The sequence below is a fragment of the Aulonocara sp. 'chitande type north' Nkhata Bay genome, linkage group LG8, assembly GCF_057382095.1.
Source record: "Aulonocara sp. 'chitande type north' Nkhata Bay isolate Kocher_YH1m ecotype deep benthic linkage group LG8, A_spYH_male_GT1.1, whole genome shotgun sequence".
NCBI lineage: Eukaryota > Metazoa > Chordata > Actinopteri > Cichliformes > Cichlidae > Aulonocara > Aulonocara sp. 'chitande type north' Nkhata Bay.
In genome coordinates, this window is record NC_141351.1 from 23011773 (window position 1) to 23038968 (window position 27196).

Sequence of the window (27196 nt, forward strand, 5' to 3'; positions counted from 1 at the left end):
TGTACATTTAAAAAGCTGTTATTTTAGGATTTTACATTCAACAGCTCTTATTTGTTATTTCTTTATCTCAAAATGTTTTAGTACAATGAATAACTAATTTATTTGTAAAAAAAATAAAATAAAATACAAAAAAACAAAAAAAACCTTGCAGAATCAAAACGTTGATTCATGCAATAATTTTGAGGAACTGTGTTGTAATTTAGCATCTGTAAGTTATTTTCTTCTCTCTCATTTTAATCTGTAAACTATTAGACTAAGGAGCTTGGAAAGAAAAGCGTCTGCACTTCTTTAAGTTTCTTGAAGACGTTTCATCTCTCATCCCAGAAGCTTCTTCAGTTCTTAGGTGCAACTGGTGTAAAGTCCCAGATGGGCGTGTCCCGTAAGAGGGTCATGGGCCCCCAAGTTATTCCTACAAAATAACTTAAGATAAGATAAGATAAGATAAGATAAGATAAGATAACCTTTATTAGTCCCACACGTGGGAAATTTGTTTTGTCACAGCAGGAAGTGGACAGTGCAAAAGTTATGAGGCAAAAATTAGAATACAATAAGAATAAATACAGTACACAACTGTACAGAATAGAATAAAATAAAATACTATATACAGTAGAATAAAATAAAATAAATATACAATAAGATAAAAATAGAATACAAATACAAATACTATATACAACTGAGTAAAAATACAACGATGACAGAAAGGATTATTGCACTTAGTATTATTGCATATGTATGGATGTGTGTGCTTGATCAGTTAAAGTCTTTATTATGGAGTCTGACAGCAGTGGGGAGGAAAGACCTGCGAAATCTCTCCGTCCCACACCGTGGGTGCTGCAGTCTCCCACTGAAGGAGCTGCTCAGTGCTGTCACAGTCTGCTGCATGGGGTGGGAGACGTTGTCCATCAGGGATGACAGCTTAGCCGCCGTTCTCCTGTCACTCACCACCTCCACTGGGTCCAGAGGGCATCCTAGAACAGAGCTGGCCCTTCGGATCACCCTGTTCAGTCTCTTCCTGTCCCCAGCAGAGATGCTGCCGCCCCAGCAGACCACGCCATAAAAGATAGCAGAAGCCACCACAGAGTCATAGAATTTCTTCAGGAGTGGGCCCTCCACTCCAAACGACCTGAGTCTCCGCAGCAGGTACAGCCTGCTCTGCCCTTTCCTGTGAGGGCGTCTGAGTTATGAGTCCAGTCCAGTCTATTGTTCAGATGAACACCAAGGTACCTGTAGCTGTCCACAGCCTCAATGTCCATACCTTGGATGTTCAGTGGTTGCAGTGGAGAATGCTTGTGCCTGCGGAAGTCTACCACCAGTTCCTTGGTTTTACTGGCGTTGATCTGGAGGTAGTTCAGCTGGCACCAGTCCACAAAGTCTTGGGTCAGACCTCTGTACTCCTTGTCGTCCCCATCAGTGATGAGGCCGACTATTGCAGAGTCATCAGAGAACTTCTGCAGGAAGCACTGGGTGGAATTGTGGGAGAAGTCTGCAGTGTAGATGGTGAAGAGGAACGGAGCCAGAACCGTTCCCTGTGGGGCCCCCGTACTGCAGACGACCCTGTCCGACACACAGCCCTGAGTCCTCACATACTGTGGTCGGTCGGTGAGGTAGTCCAGGATCCAGGTAGTGAGGTGATGGTCCACTCCAGAGTTCACCAGCTTGTCCTTTAGAACCGAGGGAAGAATGGTGTTGAAGGCACTGGAGAAATCAAAGAACATGATTCTCACAGTGCTTCCAGCGGTCTCCAGGTGAGCGAGGGAACGATGTAGGAGGTGAACTTATATCTCTAAAGAAAAGCATACTTAATTATATGCACGCATTAATTTTTAGATGACTTCAGGCACAATTCAAAGGCTACACAGACTGCTGTTCTAGCCCACTGCCGCCAGGTGATGATAATTTAACATTGACTGAGTGTTATGCGCAGTTCGTGAGCAGCAGTGAAGCTCGCGAGCAAAAAAGGCACGAGTTGATGAAATCCACTCCTAACCATAATTTTACTTTTTATTTTTTATTGCATTTTCTTTTCTTTATATAAACACCAGCCAACCAAAACACACAGCTCTTTACTGTATTAGAAATTAAATATTTAACTTTATCATCTGAGCTGATCTACTTATTATTCACTGACTATGAGGATCTTTCACCTCAGACAAAATAATATTTATTATTATTATTATTATTATTATTATTATTATTATTATTATTATTGTTATTATCAGTAAAATATTCTCCACATATTCTCAGCCTTGTGAATATTCTGGCATAAGGATCCAAATTATAGCTGAGGTGCGGAAATAAGAAGGATCTGTGTGGAGGGTGTGTTTCCCTTTAAACGCTCCTGTGAGCAGCAGAGATCAGCAGACGTTGGAGGGGACGGTCGGCCTCGGCAGCCGTGCAGGATGGACCGATAAACAGCTCTGTTCGAAGCGATGTTCAGGTACCGAGTTCATTATCCTTTATTTTATTTTTGTAGTGGAAAACAAATGGAGGTGAAACACTGAGAGCAGCGTGTCGTCGGTTCGTTCGGCTCCTTTGCACACCCAGTTTTGACAGCTGAGCGCATCATCATCATCCTCCTCAACATCATCTGCACGTTTTCAGCCGCCAAGCTTGGTATCATCTCCAATCCTGTGTTATGTTTCCAACGCTAACCCGATTATTTAATTTGAGGTGGATTTTTTTTTAAATTGCTTTTCTTGTAGTGAAAATGTTTATCACCTTCGGCGGGGCTGTGGTTGGCTCGACATATGGTCCGTGTTCAACAGGGTCATTTTTCTGAGTGAGGAATTGAGATCAGGTTATTTAAAGGTTAATATTTCACCCTGCAGTGATGTGGCCTGTTCAAACCACCCTTAGTTTGCACCTACGCCTATTTAAATCGACAGACTTCATAAAAACTAAATGGAAAAATAATAATCCCATTAATTTGGGAAACAGCGGCTCCAGTGTGTGCTGCTGTTCCCCGGCTATAATTTCTCCTTCGAGCCGTGAGTGTTGGCTATAATATAAAGCTGAATTATTCAAAGGATGACAGAATACATTTTTGCATCCTGTGCTATAAAAAGTTAATAGGATTTCTGCTTGAATGGCCTTCAAATTATTTTATTATTTTTTTCATCCCCTAGTTCAAGATTAGATTCGGTTATTTTACTCAAAATGTGAAATTTACTGCTAATTTGTTAGATTTAGTGGAATTCGTCCAGATGTTTCCCTCAGTTAAGCTAACCACCTGCTGGCCCAGATATGATATGGCCCAGACTTCACACTGCTCTAAACACTTCATTTCAGACAGTTATTTCCTGCTCTTGGGTCTTTGATGTCAAAGAGAGCAGATGTCGCTAATATGGTCACAGAAGCCCCACCCACCCACTCACCGGTCAACCTTTCTATTTATGAGCGGCAGCCAATAAAAAGAAGGGTAGCTTAAAGCAGTGGTTTTGAATCTCAGGAGTGAGTCCCAGTGGTGGAGCACAGAGGAGTGATTAAAGATTAATTTGAGCTTTGATGCTCATTTAGCAGTTCCTGTTCCCTTATGTGGCAAATAAACTAGAAATGTAGACCCACTGTGGGAGCTATTACATCCATAGCACCAAAGAGAAGCTGTGCTACCCCTGTGAAAAATGTCAGGCTTCATACTATCACTGTGTTCTCTTGTCTGCATCGGGTATTCTTCATGTTCTAAGAGAAGGTGAGACAGAGTTGGACTGGTACCTTCACTGATTTTGCCTATTGATTAACTTAGACCTCAGCAGATCTCACGAGAGCAAAACTATCCTCCAAAATCATTTGTCCAGTTCTTGCTGGATCTGCAGCCTAGTGTTCCCATCCGCTCCTGCTCACAACTGGTTTGGTGTTTGGGGATTTAAATTCCCCCTAAAAGTTATCAATGAGGCTCCCGGTCTCATTGTTACCTCTGTGAACTGTGCTTTGCATTAACATCTAGGCCCATCGGGTGCTACGCATAGGAGGCATTATACACAGCCTAAACAAGCCTGTGGAGTCTTATTTGGGCCAATCTATGATATATTTAATCATACAGAAGGCTCTACATCAAATTAAAAATGCTGTTTTTCAGGAGTGGTTGCTCTTATTTTTTTTTTTTTTTTTTTAAAGCCTGGAAAGCACATTTGAATGCTGTGTGCTCTGCAGTTGCCTCTGTTGGGTTTCTTGCAGTCTGTAGGGAGTCCTTTTGATGATTAGCTCCCAGCTGTAGTTTGACTCATTGATTTGTGAGTCTAGTTCTCACTTGATGTTGTGTCTTTAGATGTTTGCTGCCTTGTTGGGGATTGAGAGAGCTTTAAGGCTTAGAAGAACGACTATGAGAAGAAAATGGGTTTTTCTCAAATGTTTATACTTCATCTGTTAACCTTTCGTCTTTTGTAGGATTGTCTTTATCCCACTGAAATCACGCTTGTTTCCCGATTCCCTCCTGTGTAGATTTTTTTGCCATGGAAATGGATATGATACCGAAATTCTCCTCAAAAGATGAGGAAATCGACTTCTGGAAGGCTCTTTCCTTCAAGTACAAGAAAAGGTATGTACAATACACACTGTGCAGGCTCTGTTTCTCCTTCAGTAACATCAGTGCCTCAGCCCTTTGGAAACACTTAGTTAAATAATAATGCAGGTATAGTTTTGTGTTTTTTACTCATAATCAACAAATCTCATGAAAAGATTGTCTGGTGAAGTCCAGCCTAGTTTTCCCATCTTCTTCCTCTGCTAATTCAGCGTTTGGGGCTTTAACTTCTCTTTGGTCAAGAGTTACTTGTGGTAGAAGATGCATTGACAGGAGGAAAAAATGCACAAACTTAATCTTTTAACTGTAGGTACATTTGGTTATTGTGCACCTTGATGCTCAAGTACCACTGTCTCTTTCATGCACATTGAACCTGATAAAACTCAGGTGAGCCAAGCTTTTATATGGTACCTGGGGAAAATGAAAAATCCTCCTCAGAGGCGACCAAAGCATATATTCAACTCCTCGTGCACAGCATTGAAATGAAGGTTAATGGGAAGTAAAAGCTCAAATGTGCCACTGTTCCTCCCAGTAATCGGTAAGATATGCAATACATCCTTCATTTCAGAGGTATTGTCATTCAAAACTGGAACATGTGAGCTAAAATGAAAGCATTATTTTTTATTCCAGTACAGTATACATTTGTTACTGCTTTAAATAAAGATCCCCTTATGTGACTTCTGCTTTAGGTTGGAGGTTGTTTTGATCTTGATTCTTTATATAACAAAGCTGCATTGTGCAGTTCAGTGATGTTTTAGACTATGGTGTTTTTGCCCATCCTTGTTTCAACATGACAACTCCCCTGTACACAAAGCAGGCACCATAAAGTAACCATATCTCCCCAGTATTTCAAACCTACCCAACATCTTTGAGATCACCAGCATGGCGATGCTGTACAGTAAAATGTATATAATTCATAATTCTTTAACATTTTAAAATGACAAACTTAATTGGTAATACAACACATGTTTAGCTAATATGATTGATTAGAGTTTTATTGTTAAAAGTAAAACAATGAGCATTAAACTTCAGTTTACAGTTGATTAGCACTGGTTATTTTATCTTTATACATACACCTTTATATCTCAGAAGGCAGAACAGGTCGTCTACCAGTCAGTAGGTCAGGGGTTTGATCCCTGGCTCCTCTAGTCTGTTTTGAAGGATCTCTGGGCAAGGGACTGAACCCAGAGTTACCCCTGACACATCCATCAGAGTGTGAGTGTGTTAAAATTAGGCTGAGAGCACTTAAGTATAGAAAAAAGCTTTTTGTATAAACGTGCGTGTGATTGTGTCAAGTGTAATGCAGTCATTAGCTGAAGTCCTACTACTTCTTACTGGTGCTGCAACCTTTAACCTATGTAAATGATCTCTGTGCAGCTACTTCTGAACTGAGAGATGTCTTTGTTAGCGACATTTGAATCACAAGATCTGATGGTAACCAGTCCGCTCTTTGTGTCTGTGGGAGAAATGCTTTATCTGCTATCTGTCAGTCTTAGACTTTCAATTAGCAGCCGCTGTTGGCATCTCCGGTGACACTTGTGAGACAAGCAGTGAAATCTTCCTTCTCAATTTCTTCCCACAGCGGCAGCTCATATTTCACATTAAACATAAAAGGCTCCCACGTCTCTTTGTCCCATCTTTGAATGATTTTTCTGTGCAGATTCTCACTGTTGTTCATTCATCGTGTAAAGATTGCTGCATTTGTATGAAACCTATTTCTGTGCTCTATATGCTGCTTGATTAAGATCAGCTGATTGAAATGTCAACAATAGGTGCTACAGGAAACAAGCTCAGGCCTACGCCTGATTATGTAAGACAATGGGCTTCCTTCAGAGTGGAGGCCATGTTTATTGGGGTCATATAAGTGAAGGACAGTTCCCAGTTTGTGTCTCTGAGGTACAGAGGTACATTGTATTATTCTGTGTAGCTGTTCACAAAGCCCAGCAGTGCTGTCCTGTGCGCTAAGTAGCAAAGCAATACCATGATTCTTCACCACTGTACAGCGATAACACAGAGGACCTCGGGTTTGAACTTTGAATGAGCAAAACAATATGACATGAGTGTGTTTGGCCCACAAAGGGTTCCCTTGTCATGCTGTCTGGTTTTGAATGTAGGGAAAGAGGAGGCACCAGTGTGCAAATGTGTGACAGCCAACCTTTTCAGAGCGAAACCAGTTCAAAGCCCGGCCTGGCTCGACATTACCGCGGTGGCTTTGAAAACAAATGGATGCCTTGGCTCGGTGCCACCCCGAGCACTTCAGCTCCCATGATGCCATTTTTAGACAGCTGTGTGTGTGTGTGTCCGTGTATCAGTCTCTCAGTGACCACATCAGCAGACACTTACATAATCAGCACTTTGCGGTAAAGCTGGTCCAGGATCATGTGGCTCGTTGTATGTTTCGAAGGTTACATTGGAGAGTCAGAGACGCACTTCTTGGTTAAAACACAAATTTCAGTTTGACCTCACTGCCAGCATGTCAGCTGGCACAATAGTGTCAGCTGTTTTTACTAGACAAGATCGACTGCAGCGGCCTGTAAAGCTGTAAAGATGGTAAATCATTGACTGTTTCATAACAGACTGTTACAGACTCGCAAGGTATGGTAAGAAGTTAGCAGCAGCTTCAACAGTGACGTCAATTCCAAGCATACCAGGGTTTGTTTCGTTGGCATTTGTGGATTCTTCTTGTCCGACCTGCTGTTTAAAGATTGACTATATTAAAAACATCCTCAACTTCTTGTAACAACCCTCAAGCTATTTGGTGACAATCTTTGCATTTTTCCTGCACAATCGAGGACCATGTCACAAAGAGAAGGTGATAACTAAGTGACTCAGAGATCATCAAAAACATTTCAGATCCATGGCCTGAAAGCTCCTCAGATCTTAATCTGATTGAGCGTCTCTGGTAAATTATGTTGTGTTAGATTACATCAAAAATTGACTTGACAAGCAAGAATTTCTGTACTCTGTTGAAAAATCATGCTCCATCAGGAGAAATCTGTGCAGTTTCCATCCAGATGATGGATGGGCTTCAGTCTTGCTCTCAACCCTTGTCTCATAAACATAAAGACGAGTAAAAACCGGCCCAGTTAAAAAGTCTTGAAGACAAAAGCTGAATCTGAGATTTCAGAAAAGGAGCAAAGTACAGGGAATAAATCAGTTTTTATAGTGACGCTGTAGTTCGGGTGTGTGGATGTGGGGTAAAGCGGTCACTATTTGCAGAAGTAAATTTTGCACAAAAGCAACTGTTTGTTAGTCTTTAAATATTAATTCCTTAGTTAATATTTTATAGCAGTTCATCTCTTAGGAGAAATTAAAGGGTTAAAACCCTTAAAACACCCCCTTTACAAAGTAGGTGACACAAATTGCATTCGAGTTTGGGGAATTGTATCTGGGTCAGATCTCGAGCGCCTAGAGGAGATGCAACGGCGATAAAAATAAAACCATATCCAGCTGTAAAGTTTGATGAATGCATCCACCAGCCGTGTCTCCCAGGCTTGCACGTCTACCTCTTTCTGTCTCGACTTGTCGTCTAATGGCTTTCTGTGTGTCTGCCCACAGCTGTGAGGAGGCTCAGGAGGAGCTGCTGGAGTTTCAGGAGGGGAGCAGGGAGCTGGAGGCTGAGCTGGAAGCACAGCTTGGCCAGGCCGAGCATCGAATGAAGGACCTGCAGTCTGAGAACAACAGACTCAAGAATGAGGTTGAAACTCTCAAGGTAACTGCTGCAGTCTGTGGAAAGCTGACCATAGACTCTATAAAAGATGGACATGACTTCCATCATAGATATCTTGAGGCATCATAATGTGATTTTTACTAATTAGTGGGTGGCATTGTATGGGCTACATCCATTATTTGGTGTCAAACTAAAGCCCTGGGGGCCTAATCTGGCACAGCAGTGTTTTGTTTTTTTTGGTTTGCAATCTGTAAGCTTTGGTGCAGTGCTCCCAATTTTGTTCCACCAACCCATCAGGAAATGCACAATTTCCCCTTGTAATCATGTCCAATGTGACCGACCACACTTCAGCAATATATACATGACACCACGTAATTAATATCTATATAGAGTAACCGCTTTATCTGATAGGTCGTTGTGCTCACCGTGAGGCCTGCATGCTAGAATACATTATTTTAAGTTTGCGCACTTTGGCAAACCGTCCTACCGTTTGTAGTTTATGGACATTTCCGCTGTCGCACAATAATTCTAGCATAAATTCCAATAGGTAGGACAGTTTGGCACTGAATTTTGTGTTGTGCGCATGTGCAGAAACAACAGGTAGGATGGATTCCCAGAACACCTGGTAGTTTAGCATAGCTTAGCATGCTAAAAGCTAGCTATAACCAGCACCTCTAAGCCTCTCTAATGACCTTTTTCTTAATCTACTTAATTTACCTAAACCATAAATGGTCATGTTCTAAGTTAATTTAGTCATCCTGAATGTTTTTAACATGTTTTTGATGGGTTAGATTTAAGAGCTGAGAATCAGGTGATCAACATGTCAGTGCCACCATGTGGTCAGGAAAATCCTTGTGAGCTTTTCGTGCCATTTTCTGGCATTTTACGAACAAGCTGATTTTAATTGGTTAATTAAAAGCCTGATAGAATAATTGCTACTGAGCCATAATGGCTTATTTTAACAATCCAACTGTATCTCATTAAGCTTCTCAGATTTATGTGGTGAACCTAAAGAAGACCTTCACTGTGACTTTCTCTCTCACTCTGCATTTATGATGAGGCCAGCATTATGTATATATGTTTCTAATATTAACAAGACATTAGGCGAGTGTCTTCACACGTATCCTTGAAATAAATATGAGGGCTTTTTTTTTTCGTCGCCATCTATCATCTGCTGCCCTTGAGTGTAGTCTCCTGGGAGTGAAGAGAAGTGGGCCTGTAACAGCTGCTGCTCCTGTAGAAGCGATGTCTTGCAGAATAAATGTTTATTGGCTGCCTTCTCAAAGAACAACACCTCTTATTTTTGTGGCCCTGCCTTTGTTGGATTTCTAGCTGTAACCTTATCCTGTAGTTTACTGGCCTCCATGAAAACTGAGTACAGTCCTGGAGATGAGATGTTTTAAAGTGCAATCTAAATGGTAATCTCGCTGCAGTGGGAATCTGAGGTATATCCTTCCAATCTCACCACCTGTTCTGCCCTAATCTGGCTGTATACTGATGCAGCTGATCTGTGCCACACTCATAAATAATGCATCGGATTGTGTCTTGCTGTTATTCTCGCTCCATAATTACCAAATCCAAGTGGCTCATTTCTGAGTCCATGTTTCAAGCCGGGTGAGTCGAGCCACCTGCAGGGAAAACATGTTTGTGCCAAGGTGTCTGACAGGTTTCACTTTCAGCAGTGCTGACTTCACACCTTTGATTTGGAGGAAATGCAGCACTGGTGAGATGTTGGCGCAACACTGGGGCATGTCTCATGGTTCTAATTTTACTACACACACCATAGCTTTGTATCTTAACAAAGCTTTAAAGGAAAAATTTCTGAAACAGGATGTAGGAATTGAATTTTTCCTAAAACATAAAAAGGACACAAAACAGCACCCTTATAAAATAACACGGGTACAAAGAAAATGGCCTAGGACTGACTAACAAACCACAAAGATAAACTGCACAAAACTAACTGAATAAAGTTGTGAATATTTATCGTAGACTGTAAGAAAAGATGTCTGTGCCATGTTGGAGTTTGAAGCCGTTACGAGCGTGAGAGCACACGCTCAATGGCTAAAAACCTTTAATGGACAAGTCAACAAACATATCCTGGATAATCCTCCTCTCTCCTTCCGTCCATCCATTTTCCACAGATTATCTCAAAGCAAATTGGTCCTGGGTGAGGGGCCAAGTACGTTTTTTTTATAAATGCACATTTATCAAACTCTTTATGGTGAACTAAAAGCATTCATAATGCGTCACATCTCAGAAAATATACTAACATTCTGAAAACGTTTGATTAAGAAAGCAGTCCTTTACAGATGTTCATGAAACACAACCTAATCTTAAGTGTTATTTTCTGATTTGTGAGTAATATTCTCGTGCTGTGTTTGTGCATGTAGACTGCTGCAAAATAATAATAATAATAATAATAAATTTTATTTATGAGCGCCTTTCAAGTCACCCAAGGACACTTTACAATAGGATAAAACACTTAGTAAAACAATGGCAGAATAAGAACAATAAAATAAAGCACAAGATAAAATGAACAAACAGTGGATTCACAGTGAATATGCAGATTTGAACAGATGAGTTTTGAGTTGGGATTTAAACTGGGGGAGAGAACCAATATTTCTTATTTCAGGGGGCAGAGAATTCCACAACCTGGGAGCAGAGCAGCTGAAAGCTCTGCTTCCCATGGTGGTGAGGCGGAAGGAAGGTACAGTAAGCTGGACAGAAGAAGAAGAACGAAGTGAACGGGCAGAACAAGTGGTGGTTAACAGGTCAGAAAGGTAAGAAGGAGCGAGGTTATGAAGGGCCTTGAAGGTGAGCAGAAGAAGTTTGAAAATTATCCGGAATTTCACAGGGAGCCAGTGAAGTTCCTGAAGAACAGGTGATGTGCTGGTAGGAGGGGGTTCTGGTGATAATGCGAGCAGCAGAGTTCTGAACCAGTTGAAGCTTATGGAGGGATTTTTGGGGGAGACCATGCAGAAGAGAATTGCAGTAGTCAATACGGGAGGTAACAAGACTATGTACAAGAATGGACGTAGACTGGGTGGAAAGAGAAGGAAGCAATCTGTTAATGTTACGTAGATGGAAGTAGGCAGAACGGGTGAGGTTATTGATGTGTGATTTATAAGAAAGTGAACTGTCTAGGATGACACCAAGGCTCTTAACCTGAGGAGAAGGGAGAACTGTGGAGTTATCGATGGTGAGTGAGAAATGGTTTGCCTTCAAAAGGTTGGATTTGGTGCCAATAAGGAGGATCTCAGTTTTATCCTCATTGAGCTTTAGAAAATTAGAGGTAAACCAGGATTTTAACTCGGATAGACCTTCTGTAAGGGAAGAAGGTGGGAGGGAGGAATCAGGTTTGCAAGAGAGATATAACTGGGTGTCATCAGCAAAACAGTGAAAGTGAAGATCAAATTTGCGGAAGATGGTACCTAGAGGGAGGATGTATATTATAAAGAGAAGAGGGCCTAAAACTGAGCCTTGGGGTACACCAGAGGTGACGGGGAATAGACGAGAGCGGAATGATCTTAGTTGAATAAACTGGGAACGGTCGAGGAGATATGATTGAAACCAGGCGAGGGGTGTGTCAGAGATGCCGAGAGAGGAAAGTCTGCTTAGAAGGACAGAGTGAGAAATGGTGTCAAAGGCTGAGCTCAGATCTAAAAGGACGAGAATCAGAGCTTCAGATTTATCTCAGCGTTTGTGCTTTTAAACTCTGTTAATTGGACCTGCTGAACGAGAGGACTGTCTGGCCTTTCTGCGGCTGGCTGCAGCTCAGTCATTACTTTATCAGCAGATGTAGGTCAGACACACAGACAGGCCCGGTGGTGTTTATCATGCCAATTGTCTCAGAGCTGGTGGATAAATGGGTCACACTGCTGCTTTTTTTTTTTTCTTTTTTTTTTTTTTTAAATGGAAATGGAAAGGGAAAATGAATGGAGCACTGAAAAATGTATGGCGGCGTGCTTTGGGAGCTGTTCAATCATGTGTTTAAATGCATGCAGTCAGATGTTCAGTACATGTTGTCTGCTCTCCTCCTCAGGAGAAGATGGAGCAGCAGTACTCTCAGAGCTACAAGCAGATCTCCATGCTGGAGGACGACCTCGGCCAAACGCGCAGCATCAAGGAGCAGCTTCACAAATACGTCAGAGAGCTCGAGCAGTCCAACGATGATCTGGAAAGAGCCAAAAGGTCTGTTTGGACTCTTAATACTTACTAAATAAATAAAACAGTCTCAAAGTTTCCTTTGTGCTGTGTGAACCATTTGACCATGTTTGTGGTGTTTATGCACCTTTAATGAAAATATCAGACAAACAATACAGATCACTGTGCATTTACGTGCACTACTAGACCACCCAGTCATGTGCGCTTCAGTTTTGATGAGCAAGAGTCAAAGCAGTAATCTATCTCTGGTACAGCTTGCTAACATCGTTTTTCTAACTCCACCCTCTTCTCCAAATGTGGTAACTACAGCTAAAAAAACAAAACAAAAATCACAACAACAATAATATGGTGGTATCCTGAAAGTTAAAAGTCATATCGTGATAGTTACATCCATCTTTTGTGTACAGTATATGATGATAATATATCACATCTAACAGTAAAGGGTGAAGCTGCAAAGAGCAGAGCAGTTCAGCATAGCCAAGAAAATGACTCTTTCAGCGCCAGCCCCCAGTGGCCTTTGGAGGAACTGCAGCTGTAGCTACTTCACATTGACTTCATTTGTTTTCAGCCTCTGAAAGTTTCAACTTGATTTTTAGGTTTTAGCTTTGTTGCTGGGATCATGTAGAATATTCAGCATAATAAACAAATGACGCTACCTTAAGTAAGTGCAAACACACTTCTGTTTCTTGCCTACTTTGTGATGTTGGTTACATTTTTATAAAAATTTGCAAGAGATAAAATTCTAGGATCTCATTGCAATTAACAAATGGCTTCAAGTCAATTGATTGCTGGACAAAGCTGGATTAAAATCAATAGATAAGCCTCAGATATTGATTACTTACTCATTATTATTCAAGCACTAGTGTCTGCAGAGAACATGCCTCTGAGGTTATTTGCACATAATTACTGAAGTCTTTTTCCTTTTTAAAAAATTTCTTCTAGAGCAACTATCGTGTCTCTTGAGAACTTCGAGCAGCGTCTGAACCAGGCCATTGAGAGGAATGCCTTCCTGGAGAGCGAGCTGGATGAGAAGGAGTCGCTGCTGGTCTCGGTGCAAAGATTAAAGGATGAAGCCAGAGGTGATTACTCACTCATGAACTCGAGCTCATTAATGTGCAGCTGCTGCAGTCTTTCTCCTCTGAAGGTTAAAATCTGGGTTTTCCTATATATATTTGTTACAATTATCTTTTCTTTTTTTAAAAAAAAAAGATTTACGGCAGGAGCTCGCTGTGCGAGAGAGGCAGGCAGACGTAACCAGGATGTCCGCTCCGAGTTCACCCACACAGGATAACGTGAAGATGGACACGGCTGTGCAGGCCTCCCTCTCCCTGCCGGCTACCCCACTGAGCAAAGGTCTGGACAACGCCTTTGCCAACCAAACAGGTAGCTGCACAACGTCTTTCCCCTCAACATGCAAGTACAGACATGTAGCTCTTTATTTAAATGTTGTGCTGCGCGTATATTTGCATGCAGAAAACATTTATTTCTGTAATGACTCAGCTGTATAATCAGTTCTTGTGCAGTTAAAGTGCAGCAAAGACCCCATGAAAACCTTTTAATATATTTTGGCTCAATTATAAAAATATAGCAGATTAACAGTTGATTTTAATGTCTTTAATTTAACAAATATTCATAAATAAGTGTCTGAAATCTGCCAAGAGGTTATTAAACAGGGGGAACTAATTGCTTAAACAGAATAATGATTTTGAACTCTGTAAAAGATTTAATAAAATAAAAATTGGAGGAATAAATTGGTTTCTTTACTTTTTTCTAACTAGTGCTATCAAATGGCTATGGCAGCAACTCACCTCTGACCCCCTCGGCCAGAATATCAGCCCTCAACATTGTCAGTGATTTGCTCCGGAAAGTTGGGGTGAGTCTTTCCTCCTCCCTGTTTCTGGTTCTCATTTCCACCTCTGGCTTCATGTCGGAAGTCCTCTATCTTTCCTCTTCATCTTTTGTGTCCTCACAGGCTCTCGAGTCGAAGCTCGCCGCCTGCAGGAACTTTGCCAAAGACCAGAAAGCTCGGAAGACGTTCGCTCTCGACAACAGCAACGCGCTGAATGCAAACTACTCCCAAGCGCTCCATACGTCATATTTTGATAAAGCGTGAGTGAAAGCACATTCAGTCTGTAGTTTTATTGCCCATTACTGTCACATGTAAGTGTGGACAGCATGGTTGTATTGTTGCGTGAATAAGGACGAGTATCTGAGATGGTGTGCATTTGTTTTTCCCCCCAGCAGGACTGAGATGGTCATATTCCCTGCATTAATTTGGGGTAATTGTAGCTCCTTCACCTGTTATGCAAGTGTGTAGAGGGCCATGCATGCTGCCGCTGCTCCTTAACAAGCCTCTTTTCCCATCTCATAGAAATAAGTGTGGGCTGGATAACCATTTAGTGGTGGTGGCGTGGTGCTGCTGAAATAATCTCTCAACTCTAAAGTGACCTGATTCATGTTTTTCTTGTCTATACTAGTATAAAGTGTTTGTTTTCAGCTCCAGATCTAACCAGTAATGCTATTAACAAAGTCCGTTTTTGCCATACCTTTTTATTTGTTTTAATTTATGGCTGGAAGTCCCTCAGGAGATGATTCACGAGAGAATCTTCAGTCGGATTGGATTTATTTAGGGTGCTAACACCTCCCACATGGATGTGTACATATTTATGAATTTAATTTACAACAAACATAAAATGAAAACCAATGTCCTGATGAAGTTGGGAAATATAGCCACAAGTGGCTCAAGAACCTTATTAGTAAGCACTACCTAATATGAGTATATAATAACACCTGCTAACAGGATCCAGGTGTTGGTTTATTGTTGTATATGATGACAACGGTTTTGTTCAGCTTGAATTTTTTTGCTCTTCATGCTTATGTTGCCAACAGATCCTTACTGTGGGGACTGGCAGCCAGAGGAAGTGTAGTGTTTCTGCTGTGCGAGAGAAATATAAATAGGCAGAGTATGTGTGCACAACAAGGGCATTGTCTGGGTGACTTCAGAGCAGGGAGGTCTTATGAAGAGTACAGTCACATTCAGCTATGTCTGGCCATTTATTAAGAAAAAATGACTTTATACTTCAATAAATGAAGTTCCAAGAAATCACCAGAGCTGCAATAAAAGTAATTTTGTTTCAAGATCTATTTAAAAATGACAAGTAAAAAGTGTCAGGTAGTATAATTGACAATACATCGTAGTTAGGGTTGTAGACTTTTTTTTTTTTTTTTTTTTTGGCCTAATTCAGACAGATTTTTGTAACTTTATTCACACTGTTCATGGAAAAACTTTGTAACACTGAGAAATGTGCTTTTCCGTCGGCACAGGAATTTGGATACACAGAAACACCAGTTCGATACCAGTAAAGAAAACTTCCACACAATGCCCAGCCCAGTCTTGAAAATGTAGTTTCACTGGCACTCCTCCAAAGCTCATATTTCTGTGCTTTTCAAACTCCTACCACACAGAGGATGCCTTTCATGCCCCAACTGTGACCCACAAAAGAACGCGGTGAAACCAGTTGGATAACTCTGGGTGACTCTCCTGCTTCCTTCCCAGTTTCTGCATTAAACTTTTATTTTTAGCGGCACATGCCTGTGTTTGCTAATATTGCCTCATGTCTGCTATGCAGCTGTTGTCCTGTGTGAGATGAAGGGCGTTTGATAATGAGGACAGAGCCACCTCCCGCTGCGCCGGTCGGTGCTTCGACCTGTGTTGGCAGTTTTTGATAAAGTAAAACCGACCAAAGCTTTGAAGCTATCTGATCTCATTTTCCCTTATGTATCTACAATACAGTAGATAAATTTTTACTTGAATACAGTAGTTTAGTAAGTATATACTTAAGTCTCTACTAGAGCAGAAAATAATTTGTCTTTATTTTATACAGAGTATTGATGCGTGTCTGTTCATTCTGTCTCAAACAAGCTTTTATTTCTTTATTTATTTGACATCTTCCCCCTTTGGGGCCACCATAACTTTGAGCCAATTTTCTTCTAATTGTGTGCATCTTAAAAACAGCTGTTGAGGGAAAGTATAGGTGGATGGGTATATAATAGGTAGATGTAGAGAAATCGTAATCATGTGTTTTAGAGCCACATTAAATATTTGTACTGGGATGAGAGATACTATTATTATTTTTTACATTTCTACCAAATTTATATCTTTGTATTTATGTTAGTTGTAGCTCCTGGCATAGAAAGTGTGCCAGCTGACATATGTCATGAATTTAGCTGTTTTTATCCATTTTTAAGTGAAAGCTAAAAACCTTTTCAGCCAGCCAGGTGGTCCTTTGATTATTGATGATTATTACTTTTATGTTTATGATTGAGAACATACAGATTATTGGACACATTTATATCGACTATCTCAGCTGCTTTTAAAAACATATATTTGATCTATCTTTATTTATTTTCATGACTGATCATTTTTATTATATCCGATTCCTGGCTTTCATAATCTGGCACCAATGGGCTTCCATACTGACCACCTTGTTTGCATTCAAATTAAACTGCTTTAACTGTGTGGAGGCTTTGATTGGTGGCTGGTAACGGGTGGATTCGTGTATCTGCTTCCGGGACCTTTTGTTTCAAAAGTCTGTTTTCTCGCAGCAGGACCGTGAACGGACTCGAAGCTGGTACCCGGATGGCCATCACCGCGCCTCCCGCCGCCTCCTCCCACGGTTTAGTGCCCCTGGCTTTGTGATGCCAACATGAAACACAACAGGAAGAGAAGGCGCAAAAAGAGGGATCACGAAAGGCTAATACTGTAAAACTTACTGTTACTGTGGCTCATCTCCTCGTCTTCCCGCGCTGCCTCTCTCTCTGTCTGTCCTCACTTGTGCTTCGTTTGCTGTAAATTAGTCTGTATATGATGTGTTACTGTATCCACTGTTTGCTCACAAAGACTGTTAAAGCCCCCCCTCTGCTTTTTTTTTTTTTTTTTTACCTCAAGGATCTCCCCTGACATGTGAAGTGGTTTCTAAGAATGGCATATCATCTGGAAAGGGAAATATTATGCAGTTAGTCTTGGAAATGATGATGAGTTGCTTTTTTGTTTTTAAATCTAAGCAGCCTCTTCACTGATCTTTAACTTAAATTACTTCAGTTAAACCACTGCTGAACCCTCTAATTATAAAAATCAGCAGGTTTATTGGATGCAGATGTCCTAAATAACTGTGCCATGTGGCCTGTGACTCCACCAATTATTGAGGTTTCCAAGAGCCTTTCCAGGTAGTGATTTTTGGGTGATTCTGGCTTCTGGCGCCATCCTCATGCGCTTGTATTTGACTTCTTATTTAGTTCCACAGAGTCGGGAGTTTTTCAGTGAGCCAAACACACCATGTAACTTCTGAACCGTGTGACATGACGTGTACAGTATTGGTCATATTGATCGTTATTGACAGGCAGCCAGTTAAAGTAGTGCTGTCATAGTGTTCGGACCAGTTAACCAGCATTCTTACAGCCTGTAGTCGAAACGTTTTATCCACATTTTGTTCTTTGAATTGATGCACAAACCTTTCTCAGTTGCAAGTGAAGCACTTTGACCTTGTTTTGTTTTTTGTTGGGGTTTTTTTTTGTTTTTGTTTTTGTTTTTTTGTTTTTTTTTCATTCGAGTGCAATATTGCCTGTTTGTGGGTTTAATTTATTTTAAATTTCTTTTATAGCATGTTTCAATAAAATATGTAATTATACCACACTGATTATGTTTTACTTAAGTTATTCTCAAGGCAAAGACTACTTTTCATTCTCTTCTCAAATATTAATGTTTGCTGTTTTTCTGTTGTATCAGTTTAGAAATTAGAATACGGTGAGCTTTTCATATTAGTGTTGTTTTGGTAGTCCAGAAAAATAACAAGAAAACTGAAGATGTTATTTAAATCAGATTTGACTGAATCTATAAGTAAATGGTAATGGTCTGTATTTATATAGCGCTTTTACTAGTCCCTAAGGACCCCAAAGCGCTTTACATATCCAGTCATCCACACATTCACACACTGGTGATGGCAGCTACATTGTAGCCACAGCCACCCTGGGGCGCACTGACAGAGGCGAGGCTGCCAGACACTGGCGCCACCGGGCCCTCTGACCACCACCAGTAGGCAACGGGTGAAGTGTCTCGCCCAAGGACACAACAACCGAGACTGTCCAAGCCGGGGCTCGAACTGGCAACCTTCCGATTACAAGGAGAACTCCCAACTCTTGAGCCACGATCGCCCCGTCGTCAGGAAAAACACCCATACCCAGTTCTCAGATGTGTTGATGCTGTCAAATTATATTTTTATGTCAGTCTAAAAAGACTGTAGAAGACTTGAAAACTGGAAATTATTTCTGTGGATTTAAAAAAAAAAAAAAAAATTTAAATTGTTCCACTACTAGAAATACTCTAAGAAGATTCTTACATATATCTATACTAATGAACTTCAGATACAAGATACAAGTAACCACAGTGATGTCACCTATTGGTTTCATAGCCACGCCCTGAATCTTACCCTGCTTTATTCTACTAGTACATGCCTGTGCTACAATAGTGATTTGGTCCGTCTCTGCTTAATCTCTCAGGTAAAAGATTTTAAAAAATGAATAAATAAAAAAAATAGGTTGTAGATATATATATTTTTTTATGCTGAAAATGTTTCATTTTGGCCTCTTGCTATGTGGCTGACAGGCAACGTGATGGCTTTATAATATAAGAACCATTTAGTGTTTTTATTATTCAACTTATGTGGCTGAAACTTAATTTTCATGTCATGAAATTAAAATTCTACAATGCTTTTAAAATGTGTGACATGTGCGTAAAGGCTAAAAATAGGTCCTTTTAGCTGGTTACTAGGTTGTTCTTAGGAAACATGATGACATAACATCTGATGCAGATAAGAACCTTCAGGGTGCTATAGCGTACCAAGTTTGGTAGTGCAACTCCACATCGTGTAAGAGGAGTTCATGGACAAATAAGGCCTGTGTGTTTGCATCTACCTGTGGACAGCTGTGGCTTAGCAGGTAGGGTGGGTTGTCTGCTAGTTAGAAGGTCATTGGTTCAAACCCCCCAGGCTGTGTGTTAAAGTGTTCTTGAATAGCAGAACTCTGTGTAACAAAATGCAATCGGCTTGTTAAAAAGTTTTTAGACTAGAAAACACAGGTAAAGTTTGGCCACACAGGTTTTGCACCACATGACATTCCTAACAACCTTCCTAACTAGCTAGTTAGGAATGTCATGTATCCTACCGGTCTTGAACTGGGGCTCTTTGCATGCAAGGCAACTATTTTAACCACTACACCAGGGGAAAGCCCTGCACGTACCCTAATACAATAAGAATTCACACTAGTGACTGAAATTCAGAACACTGATGACTATCATCACAGTGAGTATTAGACTTGTATGCAGTAGAGGTGGGCGGATCGATCCAAATATCGATAGTATCGATACCAACACTAAAACCAAGTTTCAAAACACATGAAAAGCTGAAAGGTGTTTTTTGCTGTGTTAACTAATTATTGTGGAAAGTAATAATCACAGTGACATAGTGGTGATTAAAATGTGTTCAGAATTTGAAACTTGAGAATTCATCTCATAAGTCATGGCACGCTACTCTCCCCCAGTTAGCTGCCTGAGTAACTTATAATTATTGGTACTGATATCGGCAATACTGGCCCTGTATTTGCTTGGTATTGGATCAATACCAAAATTTGTAGTGTGGCACAGTGACAATGAAGGAAAGTGTGTTCAAATAGCATCAATTAACACACAAATTTAGTTTTTTTTATTTCTATATGATAATTCTTCATAATTAAACAATAAGAACAAGTAGTCTGATGTCCTGTAATCATTATGAAGCTATAATTTGAAATACAATAACACATTATGTTTTTGTACAAAGTATCAACATCGGATCGGTAACGTCCATACCGCCCTGAATTTGACTTGGTGTCTGATCAGAAAGGAAATCGGTGGTATTGCACATTACAATCTCAGAGGAGATGCCGCCTGCTGGTCAAGGGATTTCTGCACAGGCAGACCCATCCATGTTTTGTATTTACAGTCTGTGGTTATACTGCATCTGTTATTTTCTATTGTTAACTATCATAATTGCTGATGTACACAAGCGAAAGATACCCTGCTGGATCCCGGGAGGAGACACAAATCCCTTGGCGGGTTGCATCTGGCATAAAAAAATCTGCCAAATCAAATATGCGGCGCTACCTGCTGTGTTGATCCCTTGTGAATAACGGAAAAACTGAAAGTAGCTTTCTTTATTTTAGAGTGGAGAAAAGCAAACAAGCACATTTTCTCATGTACTGAACTTAAGCACAATTTTTGAAACCTTTGAGAATTAAAAATTTTGTACTTCTTTACGGTAGAATGCTGGACTCGCTCTAAATGGCCTTTTCTCTCTATCTACAATGTTTAGTTATTAGTTACAAATTACAGAACTTATATTTGAGTGAATAATTATTTCATGTCACACTGATAGTGAATTTAAAACCTTTATTTTGACAGATCAGCATCAGTTATTACTTTCTAGCATCCATCAGACTGAATACATCCCAACACTAAGGAGTCTGATTTTCCTGCTTCATTGCGCAAAAACTGAAGGCAGAGCTGATGTTTGTTGTACGGCATTAGCGTCTGTGCTTTGATTTTTAATCCTGATTAAACTAAACTCACACCAATAAAATAAACATGAAAACCTCTGTGGCGTGCATTTTAAATAAATGATCTTTAACAATGTATATCACAAATAATTTATAGTTAAAGAGATTTTCATTCATACAGTCCATTAGGTTGCAGTCAATTCTGCCCCCTGCTGGAAAAACACGCAAGTACAAGAAAGATGCTGTTTAAGCTCCTTTACTGGGCGTCTTGGACAGTGTTGTGTCCAGCCCAGATGTCTATACAAATCTGTGAGGGTTACTTCAATAAATCCATTACTGTAAGCAGGCCTCAGTAAAAATATTCAGCAAAGCCATCTTTGCATATGTGGACATGTGCAGCGTCCACCTGTGGAGACCTGCTCTGTATTACAGTCTGCTGCAGAGGCACTGAGGTTCAGGCTGCTGCCCCCTTCAGCCGCTCCCTCCTTGCTGCTTCTTCTCGGTCAGATCATCGATCTGCTTCTGCCGCCTCTCCAGGACCTCCAACCTCTTGGCATCGTTACGCGCTCGCTCCTGAGCCCTGAGTTCAACGACGTCCTCAAAAAACCTGTGTCTGCGCAACAGAGGAAGTACCGAATGAAAACAAATGACAAGTGAGAATTAATTAGAGAACCAGAAAAGATTAATGGTAAGATTACAACCTTTCTTCTAATGTGACGTAGGTGGTTCAGTGTGAAAAAACAGATTTTGATTTTACTTTCACGGAAAAATATTAAACTATAGCTTTACCAAAGAAAATGTTTTGGATATTCACTTTCTCTCAGTTTTGTTTCAATTAGTCTCCAGAGTGTGTATGGAAACCTACTCTGTTTCCATTTTTCTAACAATAAAAAAAAAAACCCAAAACAAGCAGTTGTCCACTGTAACTAAATATTCATCTTTTCTTTCTCTTTTGTTGAATTTTGACCAAAGAATGATTTCGGTGATTTCAATAGTTTCAGGAGTTTCAATAATGAGGTTATTTTAGGGCTCCTTCAAAGCTTTTAGGGATGTCAATTAAAAAGACACAACCAGCTGTGCCACAATGTCCAGTCTGTACAACACAGCACTGAACAGTAAAGATTTCTCTTTGGACTTTTGGTCAGACAAAACACAGCTGTTCAATTTGCAGAGCTTCTCTAGTGTGCTGTAAAGTCTCTAGTGCACTAACAGCACGAACGAGTTAGTGGGACTAAAAGTTAATGAAAAAACCTTTGAAATTAATTGTATTGACAGGGCTTTTCTAGAGGTCTTAAAAACAACATCTGCAAATTCAATACCTTTAACATGATTTAAATATGATTAAAGGCATTTTAGATACAGCCAGGCAGGCGGTTAGAGCCCATCTCAGCTGTTACAGAGCAGGTTATCAGTCTGCTGCAGGCCCAACACAGATTGTTCCCGCTGTTAAAGCTGGCTTACAGACAGGCTTACCAGAAATCATGCACAAAGAGCAATACAAAAACAACAAGCAGAATAAATCTGCATTCAAAATACACCAAATATACAAAATCATAAGGAAATATATCACATAAACTGATTTTATAACGCTCCTGCACAGGGGACAGAGCAGCTCCAGGTCCTGTTACACCTTACTCGTGGCGTTGTCGGCATTTCTGACAATAATTTTGCTTAATGAGACCTCGTAATAACCTTGAAGCAAATCTTCATAGCTGGGAAACGGGAACTAGAAATGTATTTGTCAGTCAGGGAGCCCATGGACATCACCACATACTGAGTTTCCTCGCTCGCAAATGCTCCACCAGACTCTCTGAAATGTATTCTTCTCTTTTTTCCCCCCTTGGGAATGTGTCTTTTTTTCTTTCAGATTTTGGTATTTATTATCTTGGAACTTTGCTCATTTTTTCTTGGAAACATAATGAACTAAATTTAAATGTATCCTTTGCTAATTTCTTTGAAATATGTTCATTTTCTTCTTTAAAATGTCCTATTTTTTTTCTAATAAGTTTACCTTTTTTGATTTTGTAATTTAATACGTCTGAACTTTGCTCATTGCTACCTCAGAAATTTGACATTCATAAAGTATGTATGTATGTATGTATGTATGTATGTATAGCATGTTACTGCCTTATAAATTTGCTCCTTTTTTCAAATAAGTTTGTCCTTGTTTCTCATTATTGTTCCATTATTTCTGGTAAAAAAAAAAAAATCTGATCGTTTGCCATTTTAAAACAATAAACTAGCTATTTATTTTTCATTTTTTCTCCTAAGTTTAAATGCTTTCTCCATGTAAATTTGCCCATTTCTTTCATCAAAAATTTGCTTTTTTTTGTAAATTATCCATTTTTCTCGTAAGTCCGCCGAATTTCTAAAATTTTGAGCTTTTTCTCTTTGACTTCCAAAGGACTGCAGAATGGGCCTAATACGCAGTCGTACTGCTTCCCCTGCAGTACCTTTTAACAGCGAAGTCGTGCTGCTTTTATAATCTTCACTTCTGATCGGCTCTTTCGGAGCTGCATGTTTATTAATAAGGTGTGCAGTAAACACTTGCATGTGCAAATGTCACGCACAACATGCCTGTTACGTACAGGTGGCTGAGCTGTAAACACGCTTTAACGTTACCTGTTAATGAAAGCAGCAGCGAGTCCAACGATGACCGTCCCGAACAGGATCGGTTTGGCGAGCCGTTTCCCGGCTGACAGTTTGTGCTGCTTCATTTTCGTGGCTTTATTTTGAACTTTAAACACTGACCTTCCCCTACAGTTGGCTGAGGTGCTGTACACACCCCCTTCGTGTCCCACAGTTATTAGGAACTTCCGGTACCACGTGACACTAGCTTCCGCTTGACAGTATTTCTATTTTGTGTCATGTTGTGTGAGGGAGTATTAGGGCCACATTAACAAAAAACTATGATAGAAGACCTTTAACTGCGTATGAAAAATGTAAATTAGATTTGATTCTGTGTAAGCGCGGCTTGACCGTATGCTATCAGATCGAAACTGATTTTAAAACAAAAACTATTAAACGGAACCTTCGTCTTATCCACGCAGCTACACGGAGGCATTTCATGGTCAGACCGCGCCGGGAACGAACTGAAAAGAATAAAGCGGAGAGCGGAGCTGGTGGTGGATTATGTGGAGGAGCGGCTCGTCCGGAGGCTCTGACCGCTTTGAGTATTTACAAACTCTGGTCACCGAGTTTCAGGACACCGACAGCGACGGTGGGAACAGCTGTGTTTGGATTCAACTTTAAACTCACTACTCTGCTTTCTTCTGTTATCTTTTTTCCAATCTTGCCTTTTCGTCTTTCTGCTCCAACTCAAGATCCACAAGACAATAATATGAATCATAAATTAAAGTAAATAGAACAAAAACATAAAAAAATAGGTGCCTACAGAAAGCCTAGGTGCTCCTCTTTGGAGACGTACGTCATCAAATAATTATTCAAAATTTGAAATTATTAAATACACATTTATTAAATTGAAATAATTCGTTTTATTTAAAATATATGTCAGTTGTTATTATTTCATAGTTCTGGGCTTCAACACGTCATGAATTTATTTCTACTGTCAACCTCACCTGTCAAAGTCAGGGGCGGGGCTAATGCTGATCTGGTCAGTATCTTTACCTTTTCGGGAGTCGATTATTTCGTTGGGTGTTTCTCAATAGTAAGTACGCTAAGGACGTTCATGGACTGCAGCATTATCTGGGATCAATCGTCTTAACTTGCTGTGCAGGGTAACCAATCAGATTTTAAGGTCTGTTGACCAGCCACAAATAATTTGAAATGAATATTTGAATGAATTAATTAGACTTTTAACTAAATATTTGCCTATTTAATTTTGGCACTCCATAGTTCTCATTTTATGTGATTACATACATTACATGTGATGATTTTTTTCCTCCTCAGAGGCAAAGGAACAAGTTCTGGCTAATTTGGCCAATTTTGCATACGATCCAAAGAACGTGGAGTATCTGAGAGAGCTGCAGGTGACTGACCTCTTCTTGGACATGCTGACTGAGGAGAATGAGAACTTTGTGGAGTTTGGGATGGGTGGGTGTCACAGTGACATCTCCTTCATTGTCTGCAGCAACTGTCAAGCCTTTATCTCTGATTTTGTCTCTCGTGATCTCAGGAGGGCTCTGTAACCTCAGCATGGACCCTGAGTGCAGAGATGTCGTCCTGCAGAGCGACGGCATCCGCTTAGTCACAAACTGCTTGTCGAGCCAGAGGGAAGAGACTGTCCTGTCAGCCATCACCACCCTCGTGAACCTCCTAACACCCACGTCACGCTCTCAGATCACCGATCCCGCCATCCTGCAGTGCATGCTGCGCTTCTCCCTCTCCGAGAGCCCGCGTCTGCGCAACCTGGCTACCGTGTTTCTGCAGGACTCCTGCAGCGAGGAGCAGGTGGCGCAGGCGCAGCAGCAGATGGAGGGGCAGCAGACGGCAGTCGGCATCCCGCTGCCCAAAGACTAAAGACACAGCACAGACCTTTATCTTTTTATAAGTTTGCTCTCTCTGTGATTCACTCTCTGTGAGAGCGTCACAGATGTTTCACCCGCTGGAGCCAAAATTTGAAATGTTGTTCAAAAAAAAATAAAAACATATTGGACATCCGCTGGTAAGAAGTAATGGATTCACTTGACAAAAATTATGCTGCTTTTTTGGAATTAATAAAGTAATTCTCTCATTAACTGTGAGTAAACCTTTCATTATGAAAAGTTTACTCCCAGTTTGAGGTCTTTAAGGCATCAACAAGATACCTTAAAATACCAAAACAGCAGTCACATGATGGCTGCCCCTCTGTGAGCCTGGTTTCTTCAGGTTTCTTTCTCTTTAAAGGGAGTTCTTTCTTCCTGCTGTCACCAGGTGTTTGGTCAGAGGCAGCAGTTTGATTGTTAGGGTTTTCTCTGCATTACTGTAAGGTCTTGCAGTATTAAATGTCTTGAGGTGACTATTGTTGTGATTTTGTGCTATTTAAGTAAATCTGGATTAAAATGAAAGCGTGTGGTTAAATTTGACTTCATGTCTGAAGCGCTGTCAGTGGTCAGTAAGATCAGGAAATTATTCTTCTTCCCACTTCTCCCTCTGGGGGGTCATCTGCCTCCATCTCATCTAGCTTTGTATTCTAAACACTCAACCTAAGCTCTGTTGAAATGCACATACATTATATCATACGTTTTAAATCAAAAGCCTGACATCACTGCACTCATCACATATTCTTTCAAGTCTTTTGCTACATCCAGAAATACATAAAACTCCACCTTTGCTACTTGAAATGCTATTGTCCCTCTTAACCATCGTCTTGTATACTAAACCAAGAATAGACTTAACTAATAACATGTTATTTCTTTGCTTAACATGTGACATCAAAGAATATCTCAGTATTTGTCTGTTACTGGCTTATGTTCGGATCTTGTGTTTTATCTCCTGGAAGGCGGTGAAAATACCAAGATGATGCATCATTTATATACAGTTAGGTCCACCAAAACGTAAGTACACCACTTCAGATTGATTCTAAATCTGTCATCTACTTGAAATAACAAGGGAGGAGGATTAAATTGTCTTCTCAATCTAAAATTGCCTGACTTTGTATAATAATGGCTTGCATTTTTCTAATCTAACAGTCATTGACTGGAAGAGATAAGTCACCAGATCAGCTTTCTGGATTTAGTGCATAAATGTGCACCACATGCGAGCCAACACAACCTTCCCCACTAAAATAGTTTTCAGGTTTGAAACTACCACGTAGACATGGCCTGAAGGTTGCATGTCGTTTGCAAATTGTTCCTCTTTAAATATCACATTATGTGTAGAGGGAAAAAAAATCCAAGCATGGTTTTGTGTACGTATTTATTCACTTGACCCCTGTTTTTCAGGGGGTCAGTGTTGACATTGTGGAGGACTATAAATACCTTGGAGTACACATTAACAATAAACTGGACTGGGCTAAAAACACCACAGCACTTTACAGGAAGGGCCAGAGTCGTCTCTATTTTTTGAGGCGACTGAGGTCCTTCAACATCTGCCAGAAAATGCTGAGGATTTTCTATGAGTCTGTTGTGGCCAGTGCGATCCTCTATGCTGTTGCATGCTGGGGGAGCAGGCTGAGGGTCGCAGATGCCAACAGACTTAATAAACTGATCCGTAAGGCCAGCAATGTTGTGGGGATGGAGCTGGACTCCCTCAAGGTGGTGTCGGAGAGGCGGATGCTGTCCAAGATAAAGACAATGTTGGATAACACCTCCCACCCACTC

At 40.5% G+C, this 27196-nt stretch overlaps 2 protein-coding genes and 1 long non-coding RNA gene across 7 annotated transcripts; 2 read left to right on the forward strand and 1 right to left on the reverse strand.

Annotated features, from left to right (window-relative positions):
- The first annotated feature begins 2321 nt into the window (after positions 1-2321).
- ndel1a (nudE neurodevelopment protein 1-like 1a) lies at positions 2322-18043 on the forward strand. 4 transcript variants are annotated; one of them, XM_086304379.1, is made up of 10 exons: positions 2322-2437; positions 4438-4534; positions 8075-8228; positions 12229-12377; positions 13293-13429; positions 13560-13733; positions 14129-14223; positions 14323-14459; positions 14595-14629; positions 16956-18043. In XM_086304379.1, the coding sequence occupies exons 2-10, from the start codon at positions 4449-4451 to the stop codon at positions 16964-16966; spliced, it is 978 nt and encodes a 325-aa protein (XP_086160505.1). In that variant the 5' UTR covers positions 2322-2437; positions 4438-4448; the 3' UTR covers positions 16967-18043. The 4 variants fall into 4 exon arrangements, with proteins under 4 accessions (XP_086160505.1, XP_086160506.1, XP_086160504.1 ...); XM_086304380.1 differs by having other exon boundaries at positions 16959-18043; XM_086304378.1 differs by lacking the exon at positions 14595-14629 and having other exon boundaries at positions 16959-18042.
- A 2772-nt stretch (positions 18044-20815) lies between these two features.
- LOC147323788 (uncharacterized) lies at positions 20816-24110 on the reverse strand. The gene is made up of 2 exons (XR_015130788.1): positions 23559-24110; positions 20816-21549 (listed from the first exon to the last, which is right to left on the reverse strand). It is a non-coding gene; the product is annotated as an uncharacterized LOC147323788 (long non-coding RNA).
- Positions 23616-26959, forward strand: armc7 (armadillo repeat containing 7). 2 transcript variants are annotated; one of them, XM_086304390.1, is made up of 4 exons: positions 23616-23878; positions 23987-24156; positions 24846-24989; positions 25072-26959. In XM_086304390.1, the coding sequence occupies exons 2-4, from the start codon at positions 24069-24071 to the stop codon at positions 25413-25415; spliced, it is 576 nt and encodes a 191-aa protein (XP_086160516.1). In that variant the 5' UTR covers positions 23616-23878; positions 23987-24068; the 3' UTR covers positions 25416-26959. The 2 variants fall into 2 exon arrangements, with proteins under 2 accessions (XP_086160516.1, XP_086160515.1); XM_086304389.1 differs by having other exon boundaries at positions 23616-24156.
- The last annotated feature ends 237 nt before the right edge of the window (positions 26960-27196 follow it).

Excerpts from the sequence above, each read along its gene's own strand:
- ndel1a (XM_086304377.1), top strand. The coding sequence starts at position 4,449 with ATGGAAATGGATATGATACCGAAATTCTCCTCAAAAGATGAGGAAATC. Across the intron at positions 8,229-12,228 it reads ATGAGGTTGAAACTCTCAAG|GAGAAGATGGAGCAGCAGTA; the intron begins GTAACTGCTGCA and ends TCTCCTCCTCAG. Across the intron at positions 13,734-14,128 it reads CGCCTTTGCCAACCAAACAG|TGCTATCAAATGGCTATGGC; the intron begins GTAGCTGCACAA and ends TTTTCTAACTAG.
- armc7 (XM_086304389.1), top strand. The coding sequence starts at position 24,069 with ATGTGGAGGAGCGGCTCGTCCGGAGGCTCTGACCGCTTTGAGTATTTA. Across the intron at positions 24,157-24,845 it reads TCAGGACACCGACAGCGACG|AGGCAAAGGAACAAGTTCTG; the intron begins GTGGGAACAGCT and ends TTTCCTCCTCAG. Across the intron at positions 24,990-25,071 it reads CTTTGTGGAGTTTGGGATGG|GAGGGCTCTGTAACCTCAGC; the intron begins GTGGGTGTCACA and ends TCGTGATCTCAG.